This window comes from Drosophila arizonae, chromosome 2 (genome assembly GCF_054131065.1).
Source record: "Drosophila arizonae isolate 15081-1271.41 chromosome 2, UAZ_ARI_1.0, whole genome shotgun sequence".
Taxonomy (NCBI): domain Eukaryota; kingdom Metazoa; phylum Arthropoda; class Insecta; order Diptera; family Drosophilidae; genus Drosophila; species Drosophila arizonae.
The window spans coordinates 17,047,863-17,074,725 of record NC_142922.1 but is presented as its reverse complement, the minus strand read 5'-3'; the positions used below and the strand labels follow the sequence as shown (position 1 = coordinate 17,074,725).

At 40.0% G+C, this 26,863-nt stretch overlaps 1 protein-coding gene across 1 annotated transcript; it reads right to left on the bottom strand.

Moving 5' to 3' along the window:
- Nucleotides 1-1,277: 1,277 nt before the first annotated feature.
- opa (Zic family member odd paired) lies at nt 1,278-22,173 on the bottom strand. The gene is made up of 3 exons (XM_018001006.2): nt 20,755-22,173; nt 2,790-2,959; nt 1,278-2,675 (listed from the first exon to the last, which is right to left on the bottom strand). Exons 1-3 carry the CDS (start codon nt 21,806-21,808, stop codon nt 1,941-1,943), a joined length of 1,959 nt encoding a protein of 652 aa, XP_017856495.1. The 5' UTR covers nt 21,809-22,173; the 3' UTR covers nt 1,278-1,940.
- Nucleotides 22,174-26,863: the final 4,690 nt, after the last annotated feature.

Here is a 26,863-nt window from a genome sequence, read left to right as displayed (position 1 = left end):
TTTCTATTCAATAAATCAAAATATGAATTCGTTATGGCCATACAGCGCAGCTAACAGCTTGACTAGCCACAGAGTTGGGGCAGCTACCTCTCCTAGATGGCTAGAGCAGCCATTTATTGAACCTACCTCATGCTATGTGTGTGAGTGTGTGTGCATATAAGTGTATGTGTGTATGTGTGTGTCAGTTTGAGGCACGTAACAAATTGTTGGGTTAATTAAAAAAACATAAATCGTTTGATTTTTGTTACACGCTGGAGTGCTAACAACCGTGGCCGGGTTTGACGGGCCTTTCATCACTAGAAACATTTGCTTGCCAAAAAAAAAAAAAGAAAAAAAAAAAAAAAAAAGAATATAAATAAAGCAACAAAATTTCACTTTAATAAAGACTGGGGATGCACTTGGAAAAAAATGGTGTACTAATGTTGAAGAAAATACTGAATTCATATACTTTTTACTCCTAGCTAACATACTAATAACATAGTAAGAATGTCATAGGAATGTTAAATAATAAATAATAATAATAATGGTCTTCCTGTATCTAATCCATATACTCTTTGCCGTATATATTATATCAGCCAACCATTTCTCTCAGTGTAATTGCTTGTTATGTTATGGTAATGTTGATTAACAGAGCTCGCTAATAACTGCCGTAATGCTAGCTATTAAATTTTTGATGGCTTGGCCCACTGAAATCAGATACGCGTAAATATTTTTGGCACCGCTGAGTGAAACACGAACAAAAAAAAACCTATCAAACCAAATTAACAATGAAATCTGCTTAAGACCAAGCATATATAAATATTCATGATGGAACTCTGTCAACTATTAACATTTATTTAATTAACAGATCAAAATTGCAATTTGCATTTCTCAAAATTATATTATCATCATAAATATCTCAAAGCCAACTGGAACTGGCCATGGTTGGATAGATTTTTGAGGCGTAGGAGTTAGAATCTTCTTGAGAGCGAAAAAGTTTCAGTTTATCTTTCAAGGTTAGCAAGCTAGTAAAACCAAGTATTAAACTTTAGCCCAAAAAAAAAAAAAACAATATATTTCAATTTTTTTGTATAGTTTTTCTTTATATTTATTTTTCGTGTCGATTTTTTTTTTTTTTAATTTTATTTTGTGTACTCTTAAGCTTGGAAATCTAAGGCCAAAAATGCACGTACGTATATGTGTAGCTTTTAAATTAATTTTTTTACAGTGTATTTGCAATTTTTCCATTTTTGTACTAGAAAGCTGGAGGAGCTGGTTTTGAATGTTTTCTATTATAATTTATTTTTTGTATTTGTATTTCTTGGGTTTGTATTTCGTTCGAGGGTGAAAAGCAGCTTGAAAAATTTGCTAATCTTAATAATTAAATAGTCAATATGCTTAAGTTAATTTATAATCGTTAATATAAATTTATGTTATTTTATACATTTATAGTAGTTAGATTTTATAATTTACAAGAATTTCCATTGTTCGCACCATCAAAACAAAAAGCAACTACAAGACTAACATTTAAATAGCAAAAAATTTCGGCAGATTTTGCGGTCTCCCTTTTTATTCTGATTTTTCTTTTGTGTATATTATTTTAAAATACATAATAATTATAGGTTTTTTAAAGTACTCTCAACTCATTGACGAATTTCGTATTTAGTTTAGATTTAAATACTTTATTTTATATATATATATATATATATATTATAATATATAAATTTTTTATATAGGTTTAATTTTGTTTTAACAGCAATTTTTCAATTATCAGGTAAAAAGTTTAAAGTGTTTTCTTCAACTTTCAGAAATATTTGGTTTTCACATTGCGCGACGAGCGCCAAATTCTGCAGGCGCTGACAGCATATCCAGTCGAGGGATGGCGTTGGCTCCTCTGGCGGCACGCCGGCTGCCGCTTGTTGGGGCGGCAGTTCGGACTCGGGCCACCAGTTCTCCCAATCTCAATACGCTGTCGCCGCGCCCGGATGCATCAGATGATGATGATGATGATGGTGGCCGAAGTGATTCAATGGGTTCATCGCGTCTGCACTGGCCGCCGGCGCTGCCGTGTGATACCAGTCGCTGGGCGGATGATGCTGCGCCGCCGGGTGGTACAGCAAATGATGATTGTGATGTCCAGTTACAGCCAGCATGGATGCCGATGCAGCGGCGCCCGGTGAGCCAGCTGCCGCTGCTGTCCCAGGCACCTGATGGTGATGGTGATGATGATGATGCGAGGGCGGTGGTCCCAGTGGTGGGGGCAGATACGCGGAGGAGGCCATTAGCTGCAGCGCAGGCGAGGATTTGGACTCGGCATGCAGTAATTGTTGCTGCTGTTGCTGTTGTTGTTGCTGTTGCTGCTGTTGTTGCTGCTGTTGTTGTTGCTGCTGTTGCTGCTGCTGCTGCTGCAACAGGTGGGAGGCACTGCTGCTGGCTGTGCTGCTGCTGCCGGCGCTGGAGGCGCCCAGATGCACGCTGTGCAAGGGATTTGGCTCCGATTTGATAGAATGCGGTGAGGATTTGATGCCGCTGCCGCCGCTCAAGCTGCTGACGCCACTGCTGCTGCCCGCACTGCCATCCAGACGCGTCGAGGGCGGTGTCTGTGCCCCGCCCGTCACAATGCTCGAGCTGGAGCTCTCCTCGCCTTCGCTATCGTAGCCATGCGACGGCGACTTCTCGTCAATGTTGCCATGCACCTGGAAATGCAACAAAACAGAGTGGAGAAGACGAATTCATCAGTTAGAGCTGAAGATTGAGCTGGCCATGCGGAGTAGATGGAGGACAGTGGCTAATCCCTGTACCGTACTTACCTTCATGTGCTTGCGCAGCGAGGAGGGATGCGTATAGGACTTATCACAGCCATTGATGCGACAGTTGTAGGGCTTGTCCGATGTGTGCACATGCGAGTGCTTCTTGCGGTCCGAGGAGTTGGCGAAACGGCGATCGCAGCCCTCGTGCTCGCACTTGAACGGCTTCTCGCCTGGAAATAGGCAAAGAAAAATAAGGAAAAACTTTGGTAAGTTATTGTTGTTAAATTTAAACAAAAGAAATGCCCCAGGTTTCCCTCCTCTCGCTGTAAATGCCATTATTTATGTGCCACGCATAAAATATAAATATACACCATAGGACAGACCCCATAAAAGATGAAACATTTATGAACTCGAACTCGAAGTCAAACTCAATATCAATACAATTTAATAAAGGTGGGAAAAAGGCGACGTCTGTCCAGCATTTTTATAGAGAAAAATCATATAAATTATGCGGGATCAAGGCATTGTTTGAAATCAAACAGCGGCCAGAGACGCACACTTGCCTGAACTACGAACCCCAAACCCCGAAGCTGAGCCCGAACCCGAATCCGAAATGAAAACGAGTGAGCGGAAAAATTCACCTGTGTCGCTGCCGCCTGTTGTTGTCCTTTTGTCGGGACATGTGAAAAACTAAACGGACAACGGGTCAAAATAGGTTGGAAGAAAAAGGTCAGAGGTTAACATCTATTATGGGCAAGCATTAGAGCCATGTCTATAACACCTTTTCCAAGCAACAAACAGGCCAAGGGCTAAACATTTAAAGGCTAGCCTTTAAGATTGGGTGATATTTTATGGCTTATTAGAAAATTATGTGTTATGCGTTGGCCAAGCCAAAGAGTTGCCGTCCCTAAAAACAGTCCCATAGTTGTATTTCAGATACAATTATTTGATTAAGCCTGAAGCTAGTCATAAATAATAAGCCATATTTTGTGTGGAGAGGACTAACCTATAATTTGGCAAATATGTGTTACAGATGTGTTTTGATCAAGATAGGAATATTAGGTATAAATAAACCTCTATTTTAAAGTGGTTCCCAGAACTGAGTTAATATTTGGGGAACGTAAGTTGCTTTCAGGGAAAATGTGATCAGTTAGGCAAATGTGATTTTTAATAAATATATGTTTAAATGTTTTAAGAGGTCCTAATGAGATTTTAAAGAAATAAATAAAATGCCTTAAATATGCAAGACAGGTTCAACATAAGATATTTATAAATAAGTATTAAACAGAAAACCGTAACTAAATTGAATATTTAATACAACTTATTCTTTAGAGATACAATATAGTGTTGTAAAATACGCTCTAAAAATGATTGTGGAGTATGCCAACTCTAAATATTTGTATATTATGAATTCTTTCAGAAATGTAGTACTGTAAAGCACACTATCAAGTAAATATCTATTCAGTAAGTGCCATAATCTGCTCTTAAGCCAAAACAATCGCCCACAGCTGACTCTATAAGTTTCAATCAACTTGGTGCAGACTAAGAAAAAGAGAGACGGAGCATGAAAGACAGAGAGCGATGCATGGGAGAGTGAGTGCGAGAATGCACACTTCATAAACGAAAAGTTGACTAAAATCCCATTTAGCATATGGCATTTATGTGCCAGCTAAGCGGCCATTATAAGCATCGCCTTATGACAATTGCAGCTAAGCGGCTCAGTCGACACGAGAGCCACAGAACCGCAGAACCACAGAGCCAGCTCTAAGCCCAGCCCCAAGTTGGCGACCCACACAAAAAAAAAAAAAACATCATGCGAGCCAAACAGACGATGACAATAATCGAACATTTTCACACCTTGAGCTTAAAGCGTACGTAGTTGGGGGGCTTGATTGGGGGAGTGCCCGAGTGGGGCACTACACTGAAAAGCTGCATTATTATCTGTCCCTTTTGGGGCTTTGTGTATGCGCCATATAAAAAGACATCCAGCGGTGCTGCTGGACTCTGCCCTGTGACAAGCTCAACAAGTTTTAGTCGGACTTTTTTTTATGATTTCTTCTTCTTGTTGTTGCTTTTGTTATATTTTTTATTGTTTATTGTCTGGCTGCCTGCGTTGTAATTTAATACTAATTTATGTGGTTTATTACGCGCATTTGCATAAACTTTGAGTTTGTTTTAGACTCGGCCCAAATGAGTTTTCGATGTGAATGGCGTGCAGCTATGTTAAGAAATAAATTTTGTATACTTTTGTTGTTGAATTTTTCTATTAATTTGTCAAAATTGAACAGTCATAAATATGTGTATTACCCGAACAATCACTCCAAAACCGACTGGCTCAATTATTTTGACAGCAACAATGAGAAATGGCCAGGGAACAAGCGAAGCAAATGCATTTCGATACGATTCGTAAAGGTCTACAAAACAATTTCAATTGAAGTCTGGAGCAGGTCGTGATGTGAAGGGCGTCTGACAATGTCAAGTGTCGGCTTTACTTGTGTGATTTTATAATTGAGCGTTTAAGACAATTGAAATTAGGAATTTCTAAAGAATTTGGTATTATATTGAATAGCATTATATTTATATTATTGCGATCTGTTTTAAAGTAAAATTAAATATTATCGTCTCTCTCTTGACTTTGTTTGCGGAACATTGTCATGTTATCTGCCTAGAAAATTTTCCATGCTCTACAAAACGCTAATTACATCACATTAAACGGGCAGCTGTCTTTCTGCTTGTTTTTCCTCTATCTGTCTATCTCTATCTATCTAGCTATCTCATGCTGTTTTCCAATGGTTCTTATCAGTGAGTATCAGCTGGACTGACTGCCTGTTTTTATGAGTACTTCTCTGCTAGCATATCCCAGATGGGCAGCTCCTGGTGCGCTCTTGCGGTCGTGGCACAGCGGGCTAGCTGCCGAGAAGTGTGCGACACGCGCCTGCCAGGAGAAAGGGGTTTTTTGTAGCCGCTAAACAAACGCATAATTTTCACATTTTACATTTAGAAACAACAACAAAAAAAATGTGCATTTAAATATTTTATTGCTTTAAGTTTAGAGCTGAATGTAAAAAAAACTCAGAGAGTGTGAGAGAGAGAGAGTGAAAACTGGAGAGTGGAGCAAAATCGTAGCCCATTTATAAAATGTCAATTTCAGAGCCAAAAGACATTTCCACACACTTTCAAAAGGACGTCCGTGCCATGCAAATCCCATTTAGGCTGTGCGCATTGCCAAACTTATTTAAATATTTCAATAAAGTAAATCCCAAGACTGTACATAAAAAGCCGAAAATGTAAAAAAAAAAGAAGAAATAGATGGCTGGAAGAAGAGGCAGAACTTTGATATAGGCCGCTATAGAAATGTGCTTTGCATATTTTGTGGCGCCTACGCCCCCATTAACTGAGGCCCAAATTGTTAATTTCCTAGCGGGTACAACGGCGAAAAGCGTTTAACGTGGCGCCGTGGAACGCATGGAATTGGCACAGCGTCTGTCATGGCGTCCTCATAGTCCGCGTACAGCCGCGTTTTTATTTTCCCTCTGCCTGGGGGTTGCTGCAGCCACGGGGGTTGGCATTGCTTTGTAATCTGTTTGTGGGTGGCTTTAGCCAAGAAATTGTTGTACATAGGGTATGTATATATACATATATTGGGTGGTACACATATATATGTATATATACATATATAACATGGGCTATGCGCACAAAAACATATCACATGTTTTGGCTTTTATATAAGAGCGTAAAGCTGCTGTCATTTGCAGACACTGTCGGCCGGGCTCGCAGCTCGGAACTCGGCTTCGGTACTGTGTCTAGGTCTCTTCAACGTCTGACAATGTGTGTGTGTGAGTGTGTGGGTGTGGGTGTGGGTGTGTTGTATATGTTTTACTTTTGGGGCGTTGTTTTCTCTCAGTTCAAAGAGGAGGGTTTGTGTTGGGAAAAAGGGAACAAAAAAATTGAATTTTGCTAAACGTCTCTTAAGTGTTTTTCCTAAGGCATGGGCAAATGCCTAAAATATGTTTTGCTTTGTTGTACAGCACTAGAAATATGCTACGAGCTTGAGCATTGTTTAAGTTAAGCTAGAAACCTGTATGTGCGAGACGTAGCACATTTTCTTTACACTAAAAGAAGTAACCCGAAATTACTGTAAATAAAAGATTTATAATTAAAATAAAATAAAAAAAAAATTAAAAAAATAAAAAATAAAGTATTGTGGCTCCCTACAAGCTGGCTAAGCTGAACTGCACTCGGGGGAGGTGAATAGCATCAGGGAGAGTGTAAATTAAGCATCACTGACAGTCGATGATTAATTGAAACAAAATCAGGTTTTTAATTTACAGCCAGGCAAGCGTACGAAAAAAAAAATTAAAAATAAATATAAAAGTCAACTGAGGGAAATGAAAATCGTATAAAACATATTTTCCAGCCGCAGCGCATATTAAATGCAACTGTCCGTTGCAGGTGAATTAATTAAAATGCCAAAAACAGAGCCAATTAGCAGAGCGTTAACCGAGCACTGTTAACGCTAACAGAGCCGAGTTCTTTAATTGCGCTGTTAAGTAATTACAGTGGCGGGAGAGAGGATGGCAATGCAAAGACATGATAGTTAGAGTGAGCGAGGCAGGGCGAGTGGAGTGAGTAACTGTGCGAGTGAGTGGAGTAGAGCGGAGATAAGCGGGCAGCATCATTGCTCATGTGTCAACAACATGCAATGCGATATGATTATTATTATCTAACAATACAAAATAACAAAACAGCAGCTACTTTTTGCCTGCCTGCCTGACTGCCTGCCTGCCAGCTATCTCCCTATTTAGAGCCATCTCACTCACTCACACACGCACTGGGTGTCGCCTTCTGGGTTGTTGACACTTATTTCTTTTTTTGCTGGATTTGAAAACTGCTTTGCTCTTTGTATTTGTTTTTGTGTGTATATATATTTTTTTATATTTTCGCTCGCTGTCGCTTCTTCTTTGCGTCTTTTGTTCCCCGTAAAGCCGGAAAAAGCCAAACCCCGATTTCCTGGTTTACATTTCAATGGGCAATTTTCCTTCCCCTAGTTTTGAATTGGTTTTTCCTTTTTTCCCTATTTATCTATTTTTTTTTTTTTTTTTTTTTTTTTTTTTCTTTTTTTTTGCGAGTGTCTCTGTTTTGGCTTCGCTTAGGGGGCAGTGACTGTTGATGGATATACTCGCAGGATGTTCTGGCTGGTTTGCCAAGCAGGTGGCACTTATAGATATATTATGGCTCACGTGGCAAGGCTGATAAATCTTGAGAGAGATGGGATGGTGGAGAGATGACATTGAGATAAAAGATAGATAGATCTTGGCTAATGAGTTCATGATGCTGATATATCAGTGAGACGTCATGTTGCCAGAGTGTTTCAAAGGTTATTAAATATATCATGTCATGATTTATTATAAATATATATTCATATGTTTAATATATATATATATATGTGCAATTCCGTCAACAGCATTCACTTCCGAGCTCTGCTAGCTTCATTTTCCCACACACAATCGGGACACATTTTCCTCTCCAGTTCAAAATTTTCGCTTTGAATATTTATAACATTTGCCTGCATTTGATGACCATATTAATGGCAGACGCTACCCCAGCACCCGGAGCAGCTCATTATTTATGCCTCATAATAATAATAATAAAATAATAATTTAAACGCAATGAATGCTGCTTGTCAACAGCCAAATACACAAAATCCTGTTGCCTGAGCTGGACTGCTGCTCATCATCAGCACCATGAGCATCATCATCATTATCGTCATCGTTCAGGAGCAGAGTTTGCATCCCTAAAAATAAAGTTGCCTAGGCCCGGTCTGGCCTCGACTCGAGTTGCTCTGCCCGAGCTCTTTTGCGGCTCTATTGTTTTGTTTGTTTGACAAAAACCGTTGAGTGAATTGCGCAATGTCTGTCATGATTTATGATTCCTGCATTTTCCTCCCTGCCCAACAAAAATACGAAATCCCCGTGGCTGACCCATCCTCGGAAGATAACTCCTCGCATCATTTGCGCTATTTGTTTGCAGCTTTGCGCTTCGCTCCTGTCAAGTGATACGTTAATAATTGACATTGGGGTCACTCGAGCCCGACTTTGCCTGTGGTTTATTGTAGCCAAATAGACGTAAATGGGAACGATTCTTGCTGTTGTTGTTGTTGCTGTTGTTGTTTTGGAAACTGTGAAACAAAACAAATTTCACACTCGGCTGGCGTTTTGGGTTTGAGAGCGGCACGAGCAATTGCAACGAGAGATCTTCAAGTGGAATGTGAAATATTCATCGAATAGCACTTTTATTTCTCTTAAGGCATACCAGTTTCTATTTATAAGTTTTGAGCTATAAGTGAAGTGGCCAGTGGCTTGTATCATCCTTCTTATTCAAGTCTATACACGTTTTCCCAGTTGTAAATCAGCAAATTCTCAATCAATGCCATTTGATTCACTGATTATTATTGGACGTACTCCACGCGCAACATTTCAATCGATGCAAAACAAACAGCAAAAGCTTCAGCAAAGAAAGCGGTGCAACAACACTGTGTGTGTGTCTTGGGAAAACATTTCGTGGTGCACCACATTGCGTATACACAATGCGATTGCTCATATAAGCCAGACAACTACAACGGCTATTAGTAAAACAATGACAGCCAACAGCCTTGCTGTACATGACCAAACATGGGCCAGTTTGTCTGGTACTCACTCGGCTGTGTCTGTTATTTCCTTTACGTTTTTCTTTTTTTTTTTTTTTTTTTTGCTATTTTTCTTTTCTTTTTTTAAGCGAACAAATTTTCGACAAGTTTGCCAGGCGCTGAGAACGCCTTGAACAGCTCTGGAGGTGTGTGCACTACAAACAGATATTTAAATGCAAAAACTCTAGATATACATATGTGTGTGTGTGTATAAATAAATATATATATATATATATATATATGTATATATAGGTATGCCAACATATTCTTAGATACCCGACTGCATAATGCATTCAAATTGCATTTGAGTTTGCGGCAAAAAGTTTTGCCTCCCCCTCGTGTAGAGACTGAGTGTCTGGCTGAGTACGACTTGTAGCCATGTAAATGTGATATACACACATGCATATGTACATATGTATATATGTACATATCTTAAGTCTGCATTTGCGTCTGGCAACCTTGTGTCTTGCGCACATTTTGCGATTTGCCAGCGAATTTGTAGACACTCACATTAAAGAAATTGTTCAAGTTTTAATAAGTTTTTATGCTTCTGCATGTGGCTTAATATGAATAGCAAAAGTTTAAAGTTTTGTATATTTTGTAGCTTTACCTGGTAAACATTATTTAATATACCTAATTTGGAGAATTATAAGCTTAACACGATAATCGTTCATCGTGTAAACAACATAAATCTCTTAGCAATGCGGCTCATATCATTTGGATATGCTAATCGATTAGCTGTGAGGCCTGTTTGGCATATGCCAACATTTTGTTGCCTGCCTGCAGCGAAAAAGATACAAAACTCTACTCAGCAAACACACACACACATACGTACACACACACACACACACACACACACCAATTGCACTCGAATGACAAACGAAGCGTAGACAATAAGCAAAAGTAACACTAAGCCTATTGTCTGTGGCCCAAAATGCATACAAACAAGGCGCGATAGAGACACTACACTAGACATCAGAGATCCCTACATACAGTTGACAAAGACAAGACGCTAGGCAGGATTAGCCCAGTTTGAATCCCGAGTTCAAGCACGCAGGTAAGACTAGAGGCCAGCTGATGCATTCAAGCAGTTCATGAATGAAGTTTTGCAAAACTATTTCTGCTGCACTAACTCTCGGCACAGCCGGCAACTGGCCGCCTTGCAAACGTTGGCGGTGTTGGCGTTGGCGGCTTCCTTAGAGCGCTCGAAGAGGTGTCGCTTTGTATGGTCCGACGAGGGCTTAGAGCAGTTCGATGGTTCCTTATGCCATTGAGTCTGACATTCTTCTTCTGCTTCTTTTTTTTTTTTGCTTTTTAGCGCTCTTTAAGATTTTAATCTGCGCCTCTCTTGTCTTCTGAGCCGCTTGTTTGTTTATAGTTGTTGTTGTTGCTGTTGCTGTTGTTTCAGTTGCAGCCAAGTAGAAAATCTCTTCGTGGAGTGTGAGAAATTAAAATGTCATCAAGATTGTCGTCATTGGTTATTTGATGTGACAGCCGATGAAACTGTTGCTCTTTGGGACAATCTCAGCGCGTTATCTGCAATCCGTTCAAGTTTAAATGTTGTCAATTTTAACAAGATCTGAGCCACAGATAAATATCGATGACATCAGCGATTGAATTTTGTTGGTCTCCACGGGAAAGGAATGTTCTAAAGTGTGCCAGCCATTCACAATTAGAACTGTTAAGAAATATTGATGTAAATAAAATAATTTATGAAATCAAGTTGAGATGAGGAGTTGGGTTTAATAAATAGAACAAATTTTATTCAGTGAATTTACCAACTGAGACGCTGGGAATGAAACAACATTTAAGAGTTGAGTGAACTCTTAATAATTATATTAATAGGCGGTTTAAATATTAAATACTATATTAATTCTCTTTCATAGAATGAAACATGCATGAGTGAAATGTTATTTGCATTTACATTTTATATACTTACATCAAAGAGACATTTAAAGCAAGGACACAAATGGAATGAAACAAAATGTCATTTGGGACAGTTAAGATTGTGAAAGAAATATGTGAATGGAATAGAAACGCAATTCTATTTTTTACAAACATTCTTCTTAAATATTCCTTCCACACTGAAATTTCTAAACTTTCCGTTGGCCAATGAAATATCATAAAATTTGCAATAAAATTTTCACACACTCACACCTCACGAACCAGGAAGCCATCAAAATTGCTTAATGAACACATCAAAACAGCTACTAAAATTGCATTTATGTATATGTTCTCGGGCAGTTGAGAAAAATATCATTTGGTGGCAAGCACATTGGTCAACGCCTTAGAAGAACTCTCGAAAGTATCGCATCTCAACGCCTCAATGGCTCTCGATCGACTTACAGTCGAGTTGCCCCGAACAAAATTCACAAATTTGAAATTCGAGCAGGCTGAGAAAAAAATACACACACACACACATACACACACAATTAATATCGGCAAGCCGAGATCCGGGGCTTGGGCCAGGGCGTATCTGTCAGATACAAGTACTTTTTGCAGTAGCTGTGCCCGAGCCGACGGCAATGCGTCATAGCCAAATGGCCGCGTTGGCGGCTGTAATTTTAGCCAAGCTGCGCGACTGGGCTGTCAAAGCATTCACAACATTTGACAGCCGCATGTCAGCCAAGATTTGTTGTGCCCATGCATCTGTGTGTGTGTGCCTATGCTTGTAGTTGTTTTTGTTCTATTTCAGCGTATTTGCCTCTAATTGCATTGACAATGTTTTTACAATAAATTGCGCGCACGCCAGTTAGCCAACAGCATTTGGGTTAAAACAATCACAATTTATGCTTAAGTCAACTTTCAGAGGCGTTCGTCCGTTACAAATTTGTCAGCATACGCAATATATGAGAATGAGAAATTCGTGTGCAAACCGCAAATGCTAAGCGGATTTGACAAGCATTTCTATAGATACACATATCGTTTGTATATATTTATGTTGTGTGTATATATATGTACATATATGTATATATAGATATTCCTAAAATGTGCTACATCTGCTTGAGTTGGGCTCATATTTTGGCCATACACTTTGTTTGCTACAAAGTTCTATGCTTTTAACAGCAATTATGTAATATCATTTATGTTAATTTCAACTGTGACGCGATAAATGTCTACAAAACCCTAATTTTATTTTATTCATATTGCTTCTATATTATTTTAAGAGTTTGAACTAGTGCTTGTCCACTTTTCTTTCCTCACTCATGAATTTATTTTCTTTTCTAATTCGGTTAGGAAACAATATAAATATATTTGTATATATTTCTGTATAAACTTGATCAAATGTTGCTTTTATTTTTCTAGAATTTCTTCGTTAATTCAACTCTATAATCAATATCTATGTTGGCCTTTCAACTACTGAGTGTAGTTGGATAATTTCTGCTGAAAGAATTTGTTACTCTATTTTTAGCACTTCGACGCGAAATATTTGGTGATTATAAGAGCTGCTCTAGACATTCAGCTTAATTATTATAACACCTTTCAGAGCATACGCTCTTCAGCTGCAGTTTTTTTTCGTCTTCGTTTTGTTATTCTTTTTGGGTCTGTTTAACATTTTTGCTTGGGTATGAATAATGATTTCATTTTTCCCATAAGCTAATTTATACAAGTGGATGTGGGGCATGTGGGGCCCTTGGCGCGATTTAGAGGATTAGTCAGGCTTGCTTTCATAATTCTCGAAAAGCAGAGCTCGCTCGGTCACTACCTGTGCACAGTGTCTTTCCCTATGTATGTGTGTGTGTTTGTGTTCATGTGTTCATGTGTGTGTGTGTATCATCTGCATGCTTGGTATAAAAAATATGCAAGATGACAGTTTAATTTTATGGTTTGTCTGCTGCTGATCAGTTCTTTATGCGTTGAAATTTTATTTTTATTTTTTTCTTTATATTTGTGTTTTATTTTTTGTATTTTTTGCTTTTGGCCGACTGGACACCCTACTGCCCCCAACATCTGGGGCTTAACTGAGGTTATGCGGGCTGCTACATGGCAAAAATGCTGTTCTTGTTTCTGTTGTGTGTGTGTGTGCGTGTGTAGGTGTGTGTGTTGTGGGGCATCTAAGGAATTTAATTAATTTCAACGCGACTTCTATGGGACAAATGGGCGTGGTTAAGCGGCAGTTATGCCGAAAAGCGCGCTTAGCGTATGCTTCCAAAATATTTTTCAAGTGTGTGCTAATAGTTGCCCAGACAACAACTACAACAAAGAGCCAGCAACAATGGCTGCCAGCCAAAATAAGCCTCATTTATTAACTAGCTTCGCTCGTCGCGCGTCACAATAAGCTGCTTAGCCACTGAACCATTGCAGAGAGGGTGTTTAATAGGCAGAGCGTGAGAGAGAGAGAGAGAGAGAGGGGATGTGTGACAGAGAGGGGGAGAGAGAGTAGACATTATGCAACGACTTAAGAGCACTGCGCTCTATAACTCCCATACAAAATGGCTACTTAGCTAATAGACCTGAGATCTAAAAAGGGTTGTAAAAGGTAGTAAAATTTAACCCCTGCCGCTTTTTATGCAGTTCCAAATGAAATTATAATGCCCAACGCTGACACACACACACACACACACGTGATAAACGAAATATGCCTATATATAAAATTGTTTTGACATTTTCAAAGAGTGCGTGGCATAGTTTGGTATTATGTTAAACAACCCCTGCCCGATATAAAGTGAACTAAAGTAGCTGCTCGCCAAGCGTAACGGCTGCGCATCCGATCGGAGAGGGTGAGGGTGAGCGGTTGCCTGTGGAAGGGTGTTGCTAATTATAATGCATTTGCTAGATTAATGAATATGCATGTATGGGTGCCATGAGGACAATAAGGCTGGGCTTTATGGAGCATTAGCTAGAAAATGGCAGGCATTGCATAAGGATCCTACAAAATGGTTGAGCAGACAACAATTTCTTGCTAATTGGGTTGAATATCAACCGAAACATATTATATATGAAACATATGTAAATTGTGAAAACTGGCAGCAGTTTAAGATATGCATATGAAAAACTGGTAGATTGAGAAATTTATATTTTATTAGTATTTTTAGTAGCCCTGCATATTAAATTAATCAAATCTTAATTTAATTAAATGTATGTATAATTGTTGTTACATAAGATAAATTTTGCATAATTAAGAGGTTTGAAAAGGTAAAAGTTGTGTATGCCGTTTAATAAAATATTTTAGTTATTTTAAAAATAAAGTTTAAAAGACTGGTATTTCAAAGCACCTATAATGCATAAAAAATATATAAATATTTTAATAAAAGTGTAATAAATCTTGCCTATTTTTGAACTGCAGTCAACTTTTAGTTTTCTAGTTGGCATTTCGAGAATTTCGCCGTCTGTGGCCACAAAACTCAGCTAAAGATCTAGAGGCAACTGTCAGATGCTTGAACCGCAGATAAAATTTATATACTTTTTACATTTTGGCCGGCCAGTTGCCATAAATCTGTGCAACTTCGAGAGGCGTTGTCATAAAAATAATATTTGAATAATTCATTGACTGCGCTACGCCTCTCCACTCCCCTATCTCTCTCTCTCTCTCTCTCTCTCTCTCTCTCTCTCTCGCTACGCTTCCATGCAGCTAATCGAATGTCATGTTAAAATTGGTCACATTTGGCACATTTTTAATTGAGCGCAGCGAATGGCAAACACGATGAGCTGCAGGGATAAACCAGGCTACAAGCAACAAGCCAAATGACGAATTTCAATGCCAACTTTCCGGCTAAAAATGCCTACGTCATTAGCCAAAAACGCTGTGGAAATTCACAGAGAAAGAGAGAGAAAGAAAGAGAGAGATAGTCGTAGCATGTCCGAGCAAGAGACTGAAGCAACCTAGAGCCCAAACATAGCGTAGCTAATTGATTTTCAGAGTTCTAGAGAGTAGCGCTGAAGTCAGCACGAGATATTGTCCAGATCCTGCAGAGAGCACACACACTATGTAAGCTAGTGTGTGTGTGTGTGTGTTGTAGGTGGCAGGTAGTGTGTGTAGCTAATCAGTCCCAGAGGCAGAGGCACTGTGCAGGTTTTTGTGCCTCTGGCATTGTTCTCTCGCTCGGCATCGAAAACAAATTCTGAGAACTTAAACAGCAAACAGTCAACATTTTATGCGCAAATATAAAAAGTTATTTTCGACAGTCGCTGTCCGTCTGGCTGTCTCGCTGTATGTCCGTTTGTCGCACTGTCTTTGCCTTGTTTGTTTGAAAATCGTTGAACCCAGCAATAAAGTCATCAATCATTGACATTTGCAGCGTTTGATATCTTGCCTCGCATTTGAAAAATTATGTGCCTGGCGCCGAGGTGAGCACCAAGAACGTGCTAACAGCGCGCTGTAAGTTAACAGTGCTGTTAACATGAACACGGACGAGTTGTACTCCTGATATATACCTATGTATATGTAGTCGTAGTTATCGATAAACGATTACTCGATCAGATCGTGTCGTATCAACATTTTATATAACTCTTCGAGCTATCTGTATTCATTTATGCGAACAGTAGGATATAGCTATATGAACTTTGTATACTTTATGTTTATACGAGTTGTCCTTACGATGTTCCATTCTGAATTTCATATTCATTTTGATAACTGCAATAAACTTCGCTCCCAACAATATTCGCTGACTACGAGCTCAGAAAGGAAATGTGGTGGGAAATGGAATTTTACTTGCTTCTTTTTTCCACTACAAGACGAGTTCATAAAAGACTCATTAAAAATCACTTGAGCACAATTAAATCGAGTGGCGGACTCAGGAAGCAGCAGCTAATCAGCGTTTACAAGGGTCCGCAGCCAGCAGCCAGCAGTCAGGAGCAAGGACATGGCTAAATGCACAACAACAAGGAGCTGCTGCACTTGCAAAGGCCAAGAGGCGAAAAATCGGGTGGCATGGAGATGGCGGTGAGGCGGTGTCAACATAAACATAATCAGCTTGCCTGGCAGCGGCAACTGCAAAACTAACCACAAAGTTGTTGGCCATTTGGGACCAGCTGCTCTGGCTTTTGTAGGTGTTAATGAATAAAGTTGTTGTTTGTGGTGTAGCAGCCGCAGGAGTGCATCGAAAATAAAAATAAAACTCTCCAGAGCAGCGCACAGATGGAGAGTGACTGTGTGAGCGAGAAACACAGGGAGACTGAGAGAGAGAGAGAGAGAGAGAGAGAGAGGGAGAGAGTGACAGACGTTGAGGGCAGCTATAGAGTGAGCCATGTAAAAGCCGCACACCATGATAAACGCCATTCATGTAGCTCCAACTCGATACTCACACACAGATAAAAGCTGTTGGGCAAGGTGTCAACTGGAAGGCAGAGCAATAACAAAGCAGACAAACGTTGATTGTTCTGGCTGCTCTTTCACGTTGCTGTTGTTATTGTTGTTTTGACTGAGAGCACACAGAGTGCAGGCATTGGGCAAATGACAAGTGCAAAGTTAACAGGCCACAGAAATGCTGAACGTAGGCAAAGATGTAAAGATTAATTACATTAGTGATGGTCCGATAGGCAACAGTCGAGTTGGATAATGTAATCAACATTATGTATGGAGAAAACGATAGTCGATAGTCCCCGTGGCTAAAAATTCTTATCCAGTTTTGCAGCAGAAGCTACGCATGGTGTGCAAAATAAAATAAATATATAAACTAACTGTTTCTGCTGTGCATAAAATCCGCTAACTTATGGCCGTAGAGATCTAATAAACTTCGAGCTGAAAGCACAATTTATCATGATTGCAAAAAAAAAAACCAAGCATACGATATGAACTCCACCAAAGCTTACCGATAATAAAAAGACTTCAAAAAATATTTTAATGCAATTTACAAAAGTATGTACGCATATGAAAACTCTAACGGCCACACGAAAAATAATAATATACCCTTGCAACGAGTTTTACAGGCTTATCCTGAATTTTCCAACATATTGAGGGGGAACGCTATAAGATAGTATGCATTTTCGGTATCACTTATAATGATATTCCATATTACCTTCCATTTGATATATATTGTACATTGTATATAAATAAAAATTTTCATATTTCGTCAACTAGCTGCAAGGGTATTTCACGTTCGCTACTCCGAAAGCAAATAACCAGACTCTTGTTAAAGCTCGCGCCATTATGGAGGGAGCGGGAGGGAAGGAGTCCAAAGCTAAAATTAAAGCAAACAAACTGCGTAAAATATGCCAAGCAATATAAACGCCATTTTGTGGATGGCCTGTGCGTACATGTAGCGGTTGTTGTTGTTGTTGTTTTTGCTTTTGCTGTCTAGCTGGCTGCCTGGCTGCCTAGCTGCCTACCCTAGGCTGTAATCTCTACATTCTATGTGTATCCGTGTGTGTGTGTGTGTGCGTTCGCTGTTTGTTTGTATGCAGAGCGCGCTTTTAATAAACGAAGGCTGTGTTAAGGGCAAACAAGGATAATACGACGCCCACTCTCTCGCGCTCTCACTCTCTTCCTTTACATTCCACTATGTTATTGCTGCTGTTTGTTTTTGTTGGCTTAGCTTTCATTTTGGCACACGCTTTGCTGCTGCTGCAGCTGTTGGCTTTTTTTTTTTTTAGACTCTTTTTTTTTTTTGCTTTTTCATTATTGAGCTGTTGTTGTTTTGGCTTCAAATGGCTTTTGTGCTTGGTTTATTAAAACGAGTGGCGCAATTTTAAAGCAATTATATTTGGGTTCGATACTCGGTTTACATGTGCCACATTCGCTTCGGTTGGGTTCTCTGCTAACAACAATGCAATAAGTGTTTTTAATTGCTTGTTTAATTGTTTTTAATGCTCGCTAGAGACACTAAAACCTTTGCTGTTTATAATGAACTAAACACGCTGTCGGCATTTGTGTGAATGCTGGCGTAAAAGCATGAAAATAAAACTATAACTAAGGCATTGCAGCTGCAATTACTTGTTACTTAGATGGGTAACAGAAGCCGCGGATAGTCTGCTCAACCATTCCTCATTTTAAGAAGGTTTTTATGTTTGTATTTACATATAGTAGAAATATTCAAAATTTGCTTTTTATTCTTTTCAAATTTCCAAGTAAACTTTTTCCTGATTCTACTCGCTATCGCAACACAGAACCATTAATATGGCTTAGACGCGAGTATTATTCACAAAATTAAAAAATATATAAATAAAACAACAAAATAAAATAAATGTTGATCCGGAGTGTTGACGTTAAGCTCCCAAAAAGAAGCGAGGACAAGACCAGCTCAAGCGAAAAATATATTGAACACATTAATTTTGTTGATACAAAGCAAAAAAAGCTGACTGAATCAATAATAATTTTTGTTAAAATGCAAAATAACTAAGTATAAAAGAATTTTTAAATTTCATATTCTATTGCCTAAACATTTTTCCCTTTAATAAAAACTCAGCAATGTGAATTAAGCTAATAAAAGTTTAGTATCTAAAGCAGCTTCATTTTAGAGCTAATAAAAATCATTTACTCCCACTCACACACAGATGTACATATATGCATAGAAATTCGAATGAATATTCAAAAAATTTAATGAGCTTGAAATTTATACACAATTGAAATACAAATCATTTGTGAGATTCGATTTATTGCGCTTGATTTTGTTGTTTTCGTTTTTTGTTGAGTTTATTGAACAGACAAATTTCTTTTGCACACTCATTGAAAGGTAATTAAAATGTTTGATTCGATTTTCAGGCCAAAGACGCCATATTCCACCATCTTGCATGATACACAAGCATTGGATGTATAAGTGTGTGTGTGTAGCATAACGATCTTTTTTCTAGTCTCTCTTTTGATTTGTTATTGTATTTTTGACTAATTTCTAAGATGATGCAGCAAAAAGTAAATATTTTGTGTACATGATTGGCCGAGAGATTCTATTTTTTATTTCCATTGCTCTTTTGGGGTATTTCTTATTGAAGTGGCCGACGGCACAACTTCATTAGAGTTGAAGATGGTAGGAGAGGCCTTTAACCTGGGACTGACACTTGACCTGAGAGAACGAGAAGGCCGCACTCTAGCTAGCTCGCTCACACTTTTCCCCTCGTCTCTCACTCTTCTTCTCTCCCTCCCTCTGGCTCTTTAGTATATAAATCAAAATTCAATCAGCAACGTTTTTGGTTTTTCTTAACTGCCTACACTGGGTGTTTGTTTTTATTACATCGACTGACACACACTTGAGCCAGTACGAGTGTGTCTGCATATGTGTGTGTGTGTTGACACGTGTCAAAACTTCCGTTTGTAATCGCACGGAAATACTTCTAGCCACTTCGTGCTCTGCACTCCAATCGAAACTGGGGTAAAATCACAAAAATCAGCGCAATTCACATTCAAAGCGGGCGCGACGCTTGGGTGTGTGCATGTGTATGTGCCTGTATGTGTGTGTGTGTAAATATTTTGGGTAGACGCCATGCTACATTAAACTTTTGATTTAGTTTATGCAAACGCGTTGATATGTGCGCAATTTATTTACGAATAAGAGCAAAAGTTAAAGTCGTTGGGCTGCCAAAATGATATGTGGGCTGCCCTCAACCGAGACAAGTCAAACAATTGTTAGCATTAGAGATGTGTGCGTGATAAGAGGTGTAGAACGATGCATAATAGCGATAAGACAAGCTTAGACAAGATTTATGCCAAGTAGCCTGAGTGTGATTATAATACAGAGTTTCAAATTGTTATGGAACTGGAGCATACTGAGAAAGCTCAGCTAAGAACCCAAAATATATTGTTAAGCAAATAAGCTAATCAATTCTTATATATCTATTAGAAATGTTGTTGTACTAGATTAATAGTCAATATAAGAATCAGTCTATATTCCATTTGCTTCAGGATTTCTCATATGGATGTATGTGTTATATATATACACTGTTATATATATGTTATATACACTAAACAAAAATATTTCAAAACTTGAGAGCTGAGCTCATTTCACATTTTTAAGCACCCTACAAATACATTCTATTTTCTATGGCTAGTATTTACGTTTTTAAATATTCAATTCCTATTTTCATATAACTCGCTTAAGAACTTGTAAACAACAGCTGTGATTATCCCAGCTCCATAGTTGTTAGAAGTCAACATATAGAACACTGGATTCCCACATAGATCCCCTAGCTAAACCACTGAAAAGTCGAAGTCGAAGTCGAAGTCAAGCCCTTCGGGGACTTAGCGTCACACAAAAATATTGTTAAGGATTTGAGCGAAAGGCTTAGGCTCAGCTCGTACAGGTGGTGATCGTAAACAGGACTTAGGTCAGGTAACAGGAGGCGTGGACGTGGGCGATTGCGTGGGCGAGGGCGTGGGCGTGAGCATGCACCGTGTGCATGGCTGCGGGATTTGCCCAGGGGTTAAACCCCGTGGCAGGAAAATGCTTTGCATGTGACTGTAACACTTACCCGTGTGGGTGCGCTTGTGTATCTTGAGGTTCTCGCTGCGGGCAAAGACCTTGCCACAGCCCGGATGGGGGCAGGCAAAGGGCTTCTCGCCGGTGTGGACGCGTATGTGATTGACCAGCTTGTATTTGGCCTTGAAGGGCCGGCCGTTGCGTGAGCAGCCAATCCAGAAGCAGGCGTGCGTGGTGCACTCCGGCCCGCCCACATGCTCCACGGTCAGATGCGTCACGATCTCGTGCATGGAGTGAAAGATCTTATTGCAGGTTTTGCGGCCCTGTGCGCCCTGCGACTGCATGCCCGGCGGATCGGGATCTATCCATAGGCATTGCATCTCCTGCTTGACGCTGGATGCCGCCGATGTCGGCTGATGGCGCATATAGCGCAGGAAGGCACCAGCCCCAGCCGGATGCATCGCCGACATCGCATGGTGCGGATGGTGGGCGTGGGCATGGGCGGCAGCGGCATGATGATGCGCCGCATGCACTGCCGACGGAAAGTTGCTATGATGATGATGCTGGGCGTACGGATGCGTTGCATAGTCCGCCATGCGCATCTGATGCTGATGATGATGATGGGCAGCGCTGTGAAATGGGTGTTGGCCAAAGCTGCTGCTCAGCTCAGCGGCGGCCGCCTGGGCCGGAAAGCTGGGAAACAGCATCGAGTCCGCTCCAGCGGCAGTCGGCGCTGTGGCAGCGGCAGCCACAGCTGCTCCAGCATAGTCCGTAGCATCGCCGCGTCGACCCAGCAGAAAGTCTCGAGAGGCATAGCTATTGAAGTGTCCATAGCCGGAGTTCTGATAAGCCGCCGCTGCTGCCAGCGATGTGGAATCACCTTCCAGTTGTTGTTGCTGCTGCTGTTGCTGTTGTTGCTGTTGCTGCTGCTGCTGTTGCTGCTGTTGTTGCTGCTGCTGCTGCTGTTGTTGCTGTTGCTGCTGCTGTTGCATTTCCAGCTGCTGATTGTTGGCATTGACAGCACTGGCCGTTGTATTCGGCGACATGCGCAGCCCATAGCTGGCCAAATGATGCTGCGCGGGCTCTATAAATGCGTTCATCATCATTTTGTCACGTCAAGTTTTACAATTGGCTCAAGTTTTGAATTAGGAAACACAGAAACACACGCTTCAGAACGTGGCTCCCATCACAAATACACACACACAAACACACACTCAATGCACACTAAGCCTACTATTTGTATATATCTGTATATTTATTTGATGTATGTATATTTAGCGCGTTAGCTTTCGTTTATCTCGTGTCGCACAGCGCGCGCGCGTTTTATTTTTATTTCTGTTGTCTGCTTACTAAAAACACGCGCGATAACCGTTCAGCGTCTAAACGTCACAAGATTCGCAGCAGGACTGAATTGTAACGCATTGCTCAGAGTTCCATCGCGAACTGATTTTCCACTCCGTGTGTGCGCGCACATTGGGCTGTGCCCACAGCGAAAAAAACAGGCTACACAACACACACACAAACACTTAACATATACATGCGAGCAACCACCAATCGTAGGCGTGTCTATTCATACCGCACCACAGCGTGAGTGTGAGTGAGCGAGAGCAAGAGCGAGTACGCTCTAACATGGTGTGGTGGGTTTCTCAAAAGCCTAACATAAGGCAGGTGAGTTTGCTGTTAATCGACACGGGTCTGTTATATTCGAATTTATTTATTTGTAAATATAATTGTAGTACTTCTGTTAGTAAAATATAAAATGTCTCCTTAAACAATATCATACATAATAATTAAGTTATGCACAAACAACTTTTAAAAGTATTATAGTTGAATAGACACATTTTTATTTCAGATCAGCTGACTATATAAACTTCTGCAATGTGATCCTCCTGTTAAGCTGTTAAGTCAAGGAGAAACTGCTGTTAGTTAACAGCAAGGCTTTTTTATATTCTCTCCCTCTCTCACGCATACTCTCGCATAGTAGCCGTGGTGTATTTCACCCTGGTGAAGTGCAGGCGTCACTGCAAGTGTGAGCGCAAAGCATATACAAAATGGCAGCTCTGCTAGCGTATCGCTGTGTGTTAAAGTAGCAGCAATAGCTATCTAACTTTCTCATCATCTCCAATAGGAATTGCTCTGTATATTGTCATTTCACTCGCACCCACTGAAAGCAGAACCGGTTAGGCATCGAAATTAAACACCCACTGCATATGTGGGTGTATTAGCGGGTGAGTGGCGAGTGAGGTGTGGCGCGACATGCGCCCTATGCACGTCGCTGTCATTGGCCGTGTGGCCAATAGCCAATCCGCAATGGAGCTGTATGCAACTAGCAAGTGAAACTTTTACAAGTTTCACTAATTGCAGGCTTATTTATCATATAGCATATGTATATCTTATATCATATGTATATGTCTTATGCTTTAGAGCAGCCATTTTATATCCGTCTCGCCTTTATCTGGCTTATGTTCAGCATCTCTGGCGCCATGGCAGGTTGCAGTTAAAAATAACGTTAACGCTGTTTATTTTATTGATTTTAATGATTTTAGCCACATTTCTATACGAGGCATTTGTTTATTTAATTCGAAATGAAAATCCATTTTTCGCTGTTGCGTAATGAAGACATAAATTTTCATTAGACGCTGCTACGTACGATTTGTTGTTTCTTAATTTATGGAATTTGAAATAAACTTAATCTATAATCATGAGATCGATCGCACATTTCGGTGTTTTGATATTTCGGTGCCAACTGATGGGGCGCAATTCTAAAATCCGTTTCGCTTAGCCAAGTCGTTCAGCTAATTGGTTTTCGATAATGATGCCCATTGTTAGCGCGATTGGATAATTGATTTTTATTCAGCTCTGCTGAAGGTCTTCTCTGTGGATCGGTGCTTGGCAATATTTTAGAGTATTCAGCGCTTAGTTGATATGGACTTCTTGGTCTATCCACGGCAACTCTCTATCTGATCTTTGCTGTTCTTTTAGCTGCTGGCTTAGCTTATATTGCGGCAATTAAAAGTCGCGCAAATTGTGACATTAAATGTCATTGGGCAATGGCCATCAAAGTGGCCAAACGATGCGGCTATTAAAATGTCAAAACACACAGCGCTGAATGGTAGCCGTTGCCCATTTTGGGTCTTGGCAAAACCATAAAAAAAACAACAACATAAGAGCAAAAAAATCGCACTAGTCCAACAACTTGGGATCCAACCCGCGGCGCATCAAGCGGCGCTTGTCATTTGAAATGAAGCCATTGCTCCACATAGCCGAGCAATCGGCGGTGGGCAGAGGAACGGCATCGAGAGATGGGGAGGACGACTGCAGCTTTCGCCACACGAGCTGAACTGTTGCCTTCTGGTTGATGCCTGATGGCTGATGGGGCCAAGTGGATTTCTAGCACATGGCGAACGAGGCGCATAAATAATGCAGTTGTAGCAGCCACTTGAAAATAGAAAACTGCAATAAACTTGCAGTAGAATTTTCCAGGCTCTCACTCCCTGTCTGTCTCTCTGAGTTATTGTGAAAACAAAACAGCGCGATGAGGCAGCAACAAATTAGAATTGTGAAAAATGTAAATAAACATACATAAGCATATGGGGAAAAAGATGGCGCAGCAGGGCATCGCGCAGTGAGAAATGGTAACAAATGCTAAATGTAAATGGACAAAGTTCGCTGCGACCAAGTTTAGTGCTTGAGAAGCGCCGAGAAAGGTCATGCCAGTGCAAAAAGTCACGCAACACACATTGGCCACACTACGCAAAAACACTGGGCGTGTGTCTGACCCATTGGATGTGGACACGAGTCAAGCCACAGCGGAACGGGGCAACCAACGACCCGGGGACGCCTTTTGGCACATGCCGCGATCACCAGCGGTGCTCGGGTTTGCGCCTGGGGTTCGTTCGACTCAAGTGTCGCTCAGTCTACAACGGTTGTACACCTAGTCCAAGTGTGTGACTGTTGAGTGAGTGGTGTCAGCGATTGAGAGAGAGAGAGAGAGAGAAAGTGAGTGTGTGCGAGGTGTTTGTCTTGAAAAGCGTGGGAGTATTTAGAACCATAGACCACATTCGGTGCAGTGTATAAAAAAGAACTATGTAAATACATTAAAGCTGTGAAATATTGTAGTAAGAGCATTTTGAGGAAGCAATTTACGTTGCTTTGTTTTAGCTGATAGCTCTTATTTATCAGAATGATAAGCACAAGTAATTAAAAGCTTTGCAGAGGTAGATTGTTAGAACAATGGTATATACATATATTAGAGCTAACTAAGGCAGAAAATTTATTGTACTTATATTACTTTAATGCTTTTAGAGACATGTGAGCTTTACAATTATCTGTTCTATTCTGGATTAAATATTATGCGTTAGAATGACTATATTATTCTTAAAATGATTTTATTTTACACACTTTTAGTAAACTTCCTTAGCACAACGATTAAACAATTGTTTGGAAAATTAAAAAATAGTGCATTTATTTTGTGTAGAGCTTAATTTAAATAGTTGCAATAGAAATTTATCCAAAGTTTTAATATTCAATTCAGATATTCATTCAGTGAACTTACGTTCACTCACAGAACAATTGCACAACACAATCATAAGCAGGTAAATATATAAATCATAAATTGGCAAAAAGTTGCCAATTTTCTTTTTCTAAAAATGTGTAGAGGAAAATGGCAAACGAAGCTATGTTGGGATCATAAATGGGCGTGATAATGGCCGAGAGTATGGCTTGGCAATGAGGAGAGTTCGCAAATTACTGCGATCCGCAAAAACAGCTTATAAAGTCAATTTTTTTATGGCCGTCAGGGAAGGCAACCGGAACCAAGGCGGGCCAAGCGATTGCACCAAGGGGCAAGGAACAGGAAAACCATTTGGAAAATTATGCGCATCATAAAATTTTTGCAGCGTTTTTCCTGGCAAATGGCAGCCAGCAATTTTTTCAGGCGAATCATAAAAAAGTGTGCAAGTGTGTGTGTGTGTGTGAGTGACAGGATACGTGTATTAGAGACAGCAGAGCGGGAATTGACAAGGTCGTGTCAACCATAAATATTTACATGTCATAAAAATCAAGGTGAGAGCACGGTGCAGCGCACATCCTTTTTCCGCAATGCATTTTCCATTGAATGCGCACACGGCCGGACCTTGAAAGTTTATGATGCACACAAATACAAACACATACACGACCTATGAGCGCGCACACCCACACACACACACACACACACAAATACAGGTAGTAGAACTAGGAGTCAAGACGTTGGTCAGTCAACTTGGCCCCTTGCATTGCGGCTGATTTATGACCTGTTAGCTGACCCGCAAATGCTTTGCAACTTTTTCATCTGAATTTGTGTATCTTTCGACAATTGTATCTGTATCTGTGAGCTGCGAGCTGTGACTGTGTGGCACTTTTAGCTGGCCAGCTTGTAAATTATGCCCCTGCTGCATTGACATTCGGCCCAAGTCAAGTTGTTTCTGTGGGCGTTCGTTGGCAAACAGAGCTACCTGCCCAGGCCAGGTAAACTAAATCAATTGAGAGAGGCGTGGCAGCCAGCCCACCTTAAACAGGCCTTTAACTCTTTGTTGAGCCAATTATGTTGACCACTTCGGTTTAAATACATGCCCTCAGCTCCTTCTTAACTGTTATTTGCATATGCCTTGGCTGACTTTTTACGATCGATTGGGTTAAGGCAAATGTCCGGGAAATGGCCAAACACAACAAAAAATGCATTTCTACTATTTGTGTGTTTCTGGGCTATAAAAGCGTATCATAAACCCACATTAAATGTTTTTAGGATTACAAAAAATTAGATTGAAATTGAAGACAAGAAACAAAATTTGGCAAAATTTCTGAAAAATCACGTTTGGCCTTTAAGGCCTTTACATTTATTAGAGTATATATATATATTGGTAAGACGAAGCTGAGCTCATTTATAAATAATTGTATATATTTTTATAAATAAAAAAGTATTTAGTCTGGGGAAAATATAAAGTAAGTTATATTCGTAGTAATTCAGTGAAAATGATCAAAATATTTGCATAATTGCTTGGGCGTTACCTCTACCAAGTCTCAAGCAAGTAATAAAAATGATTTCCTTATAATTTTTGCCGGCTTTCTCTTCTCATTTCAAATAAGAAGAGGGGAGTAAAAGAAAATTATGTAAATTTATGTGG

Coding starts and splice junctions, on each gene's coding strand:
- opa (XM_018001006.2), bottom strand. CDS start 21,808: ATGATGATGAACGCATTTATAGAGCCCGCGCAGCATCATTTGGCCAGC. Junction 2,960..20,754: donor ACACAAGCGCACCCACACGG/GTAAGTGTTACA, acceptor GCCTATTTCCAG/GCGAGAAGCCGTTCAAGTGC. Junction 2,676..2,789: donor CGCTGCGCAAGCACATGAAG/GTAAGTACGGTA, acceptor TTGCATTTCCAG/GTGCATGGCAACATTGACGA.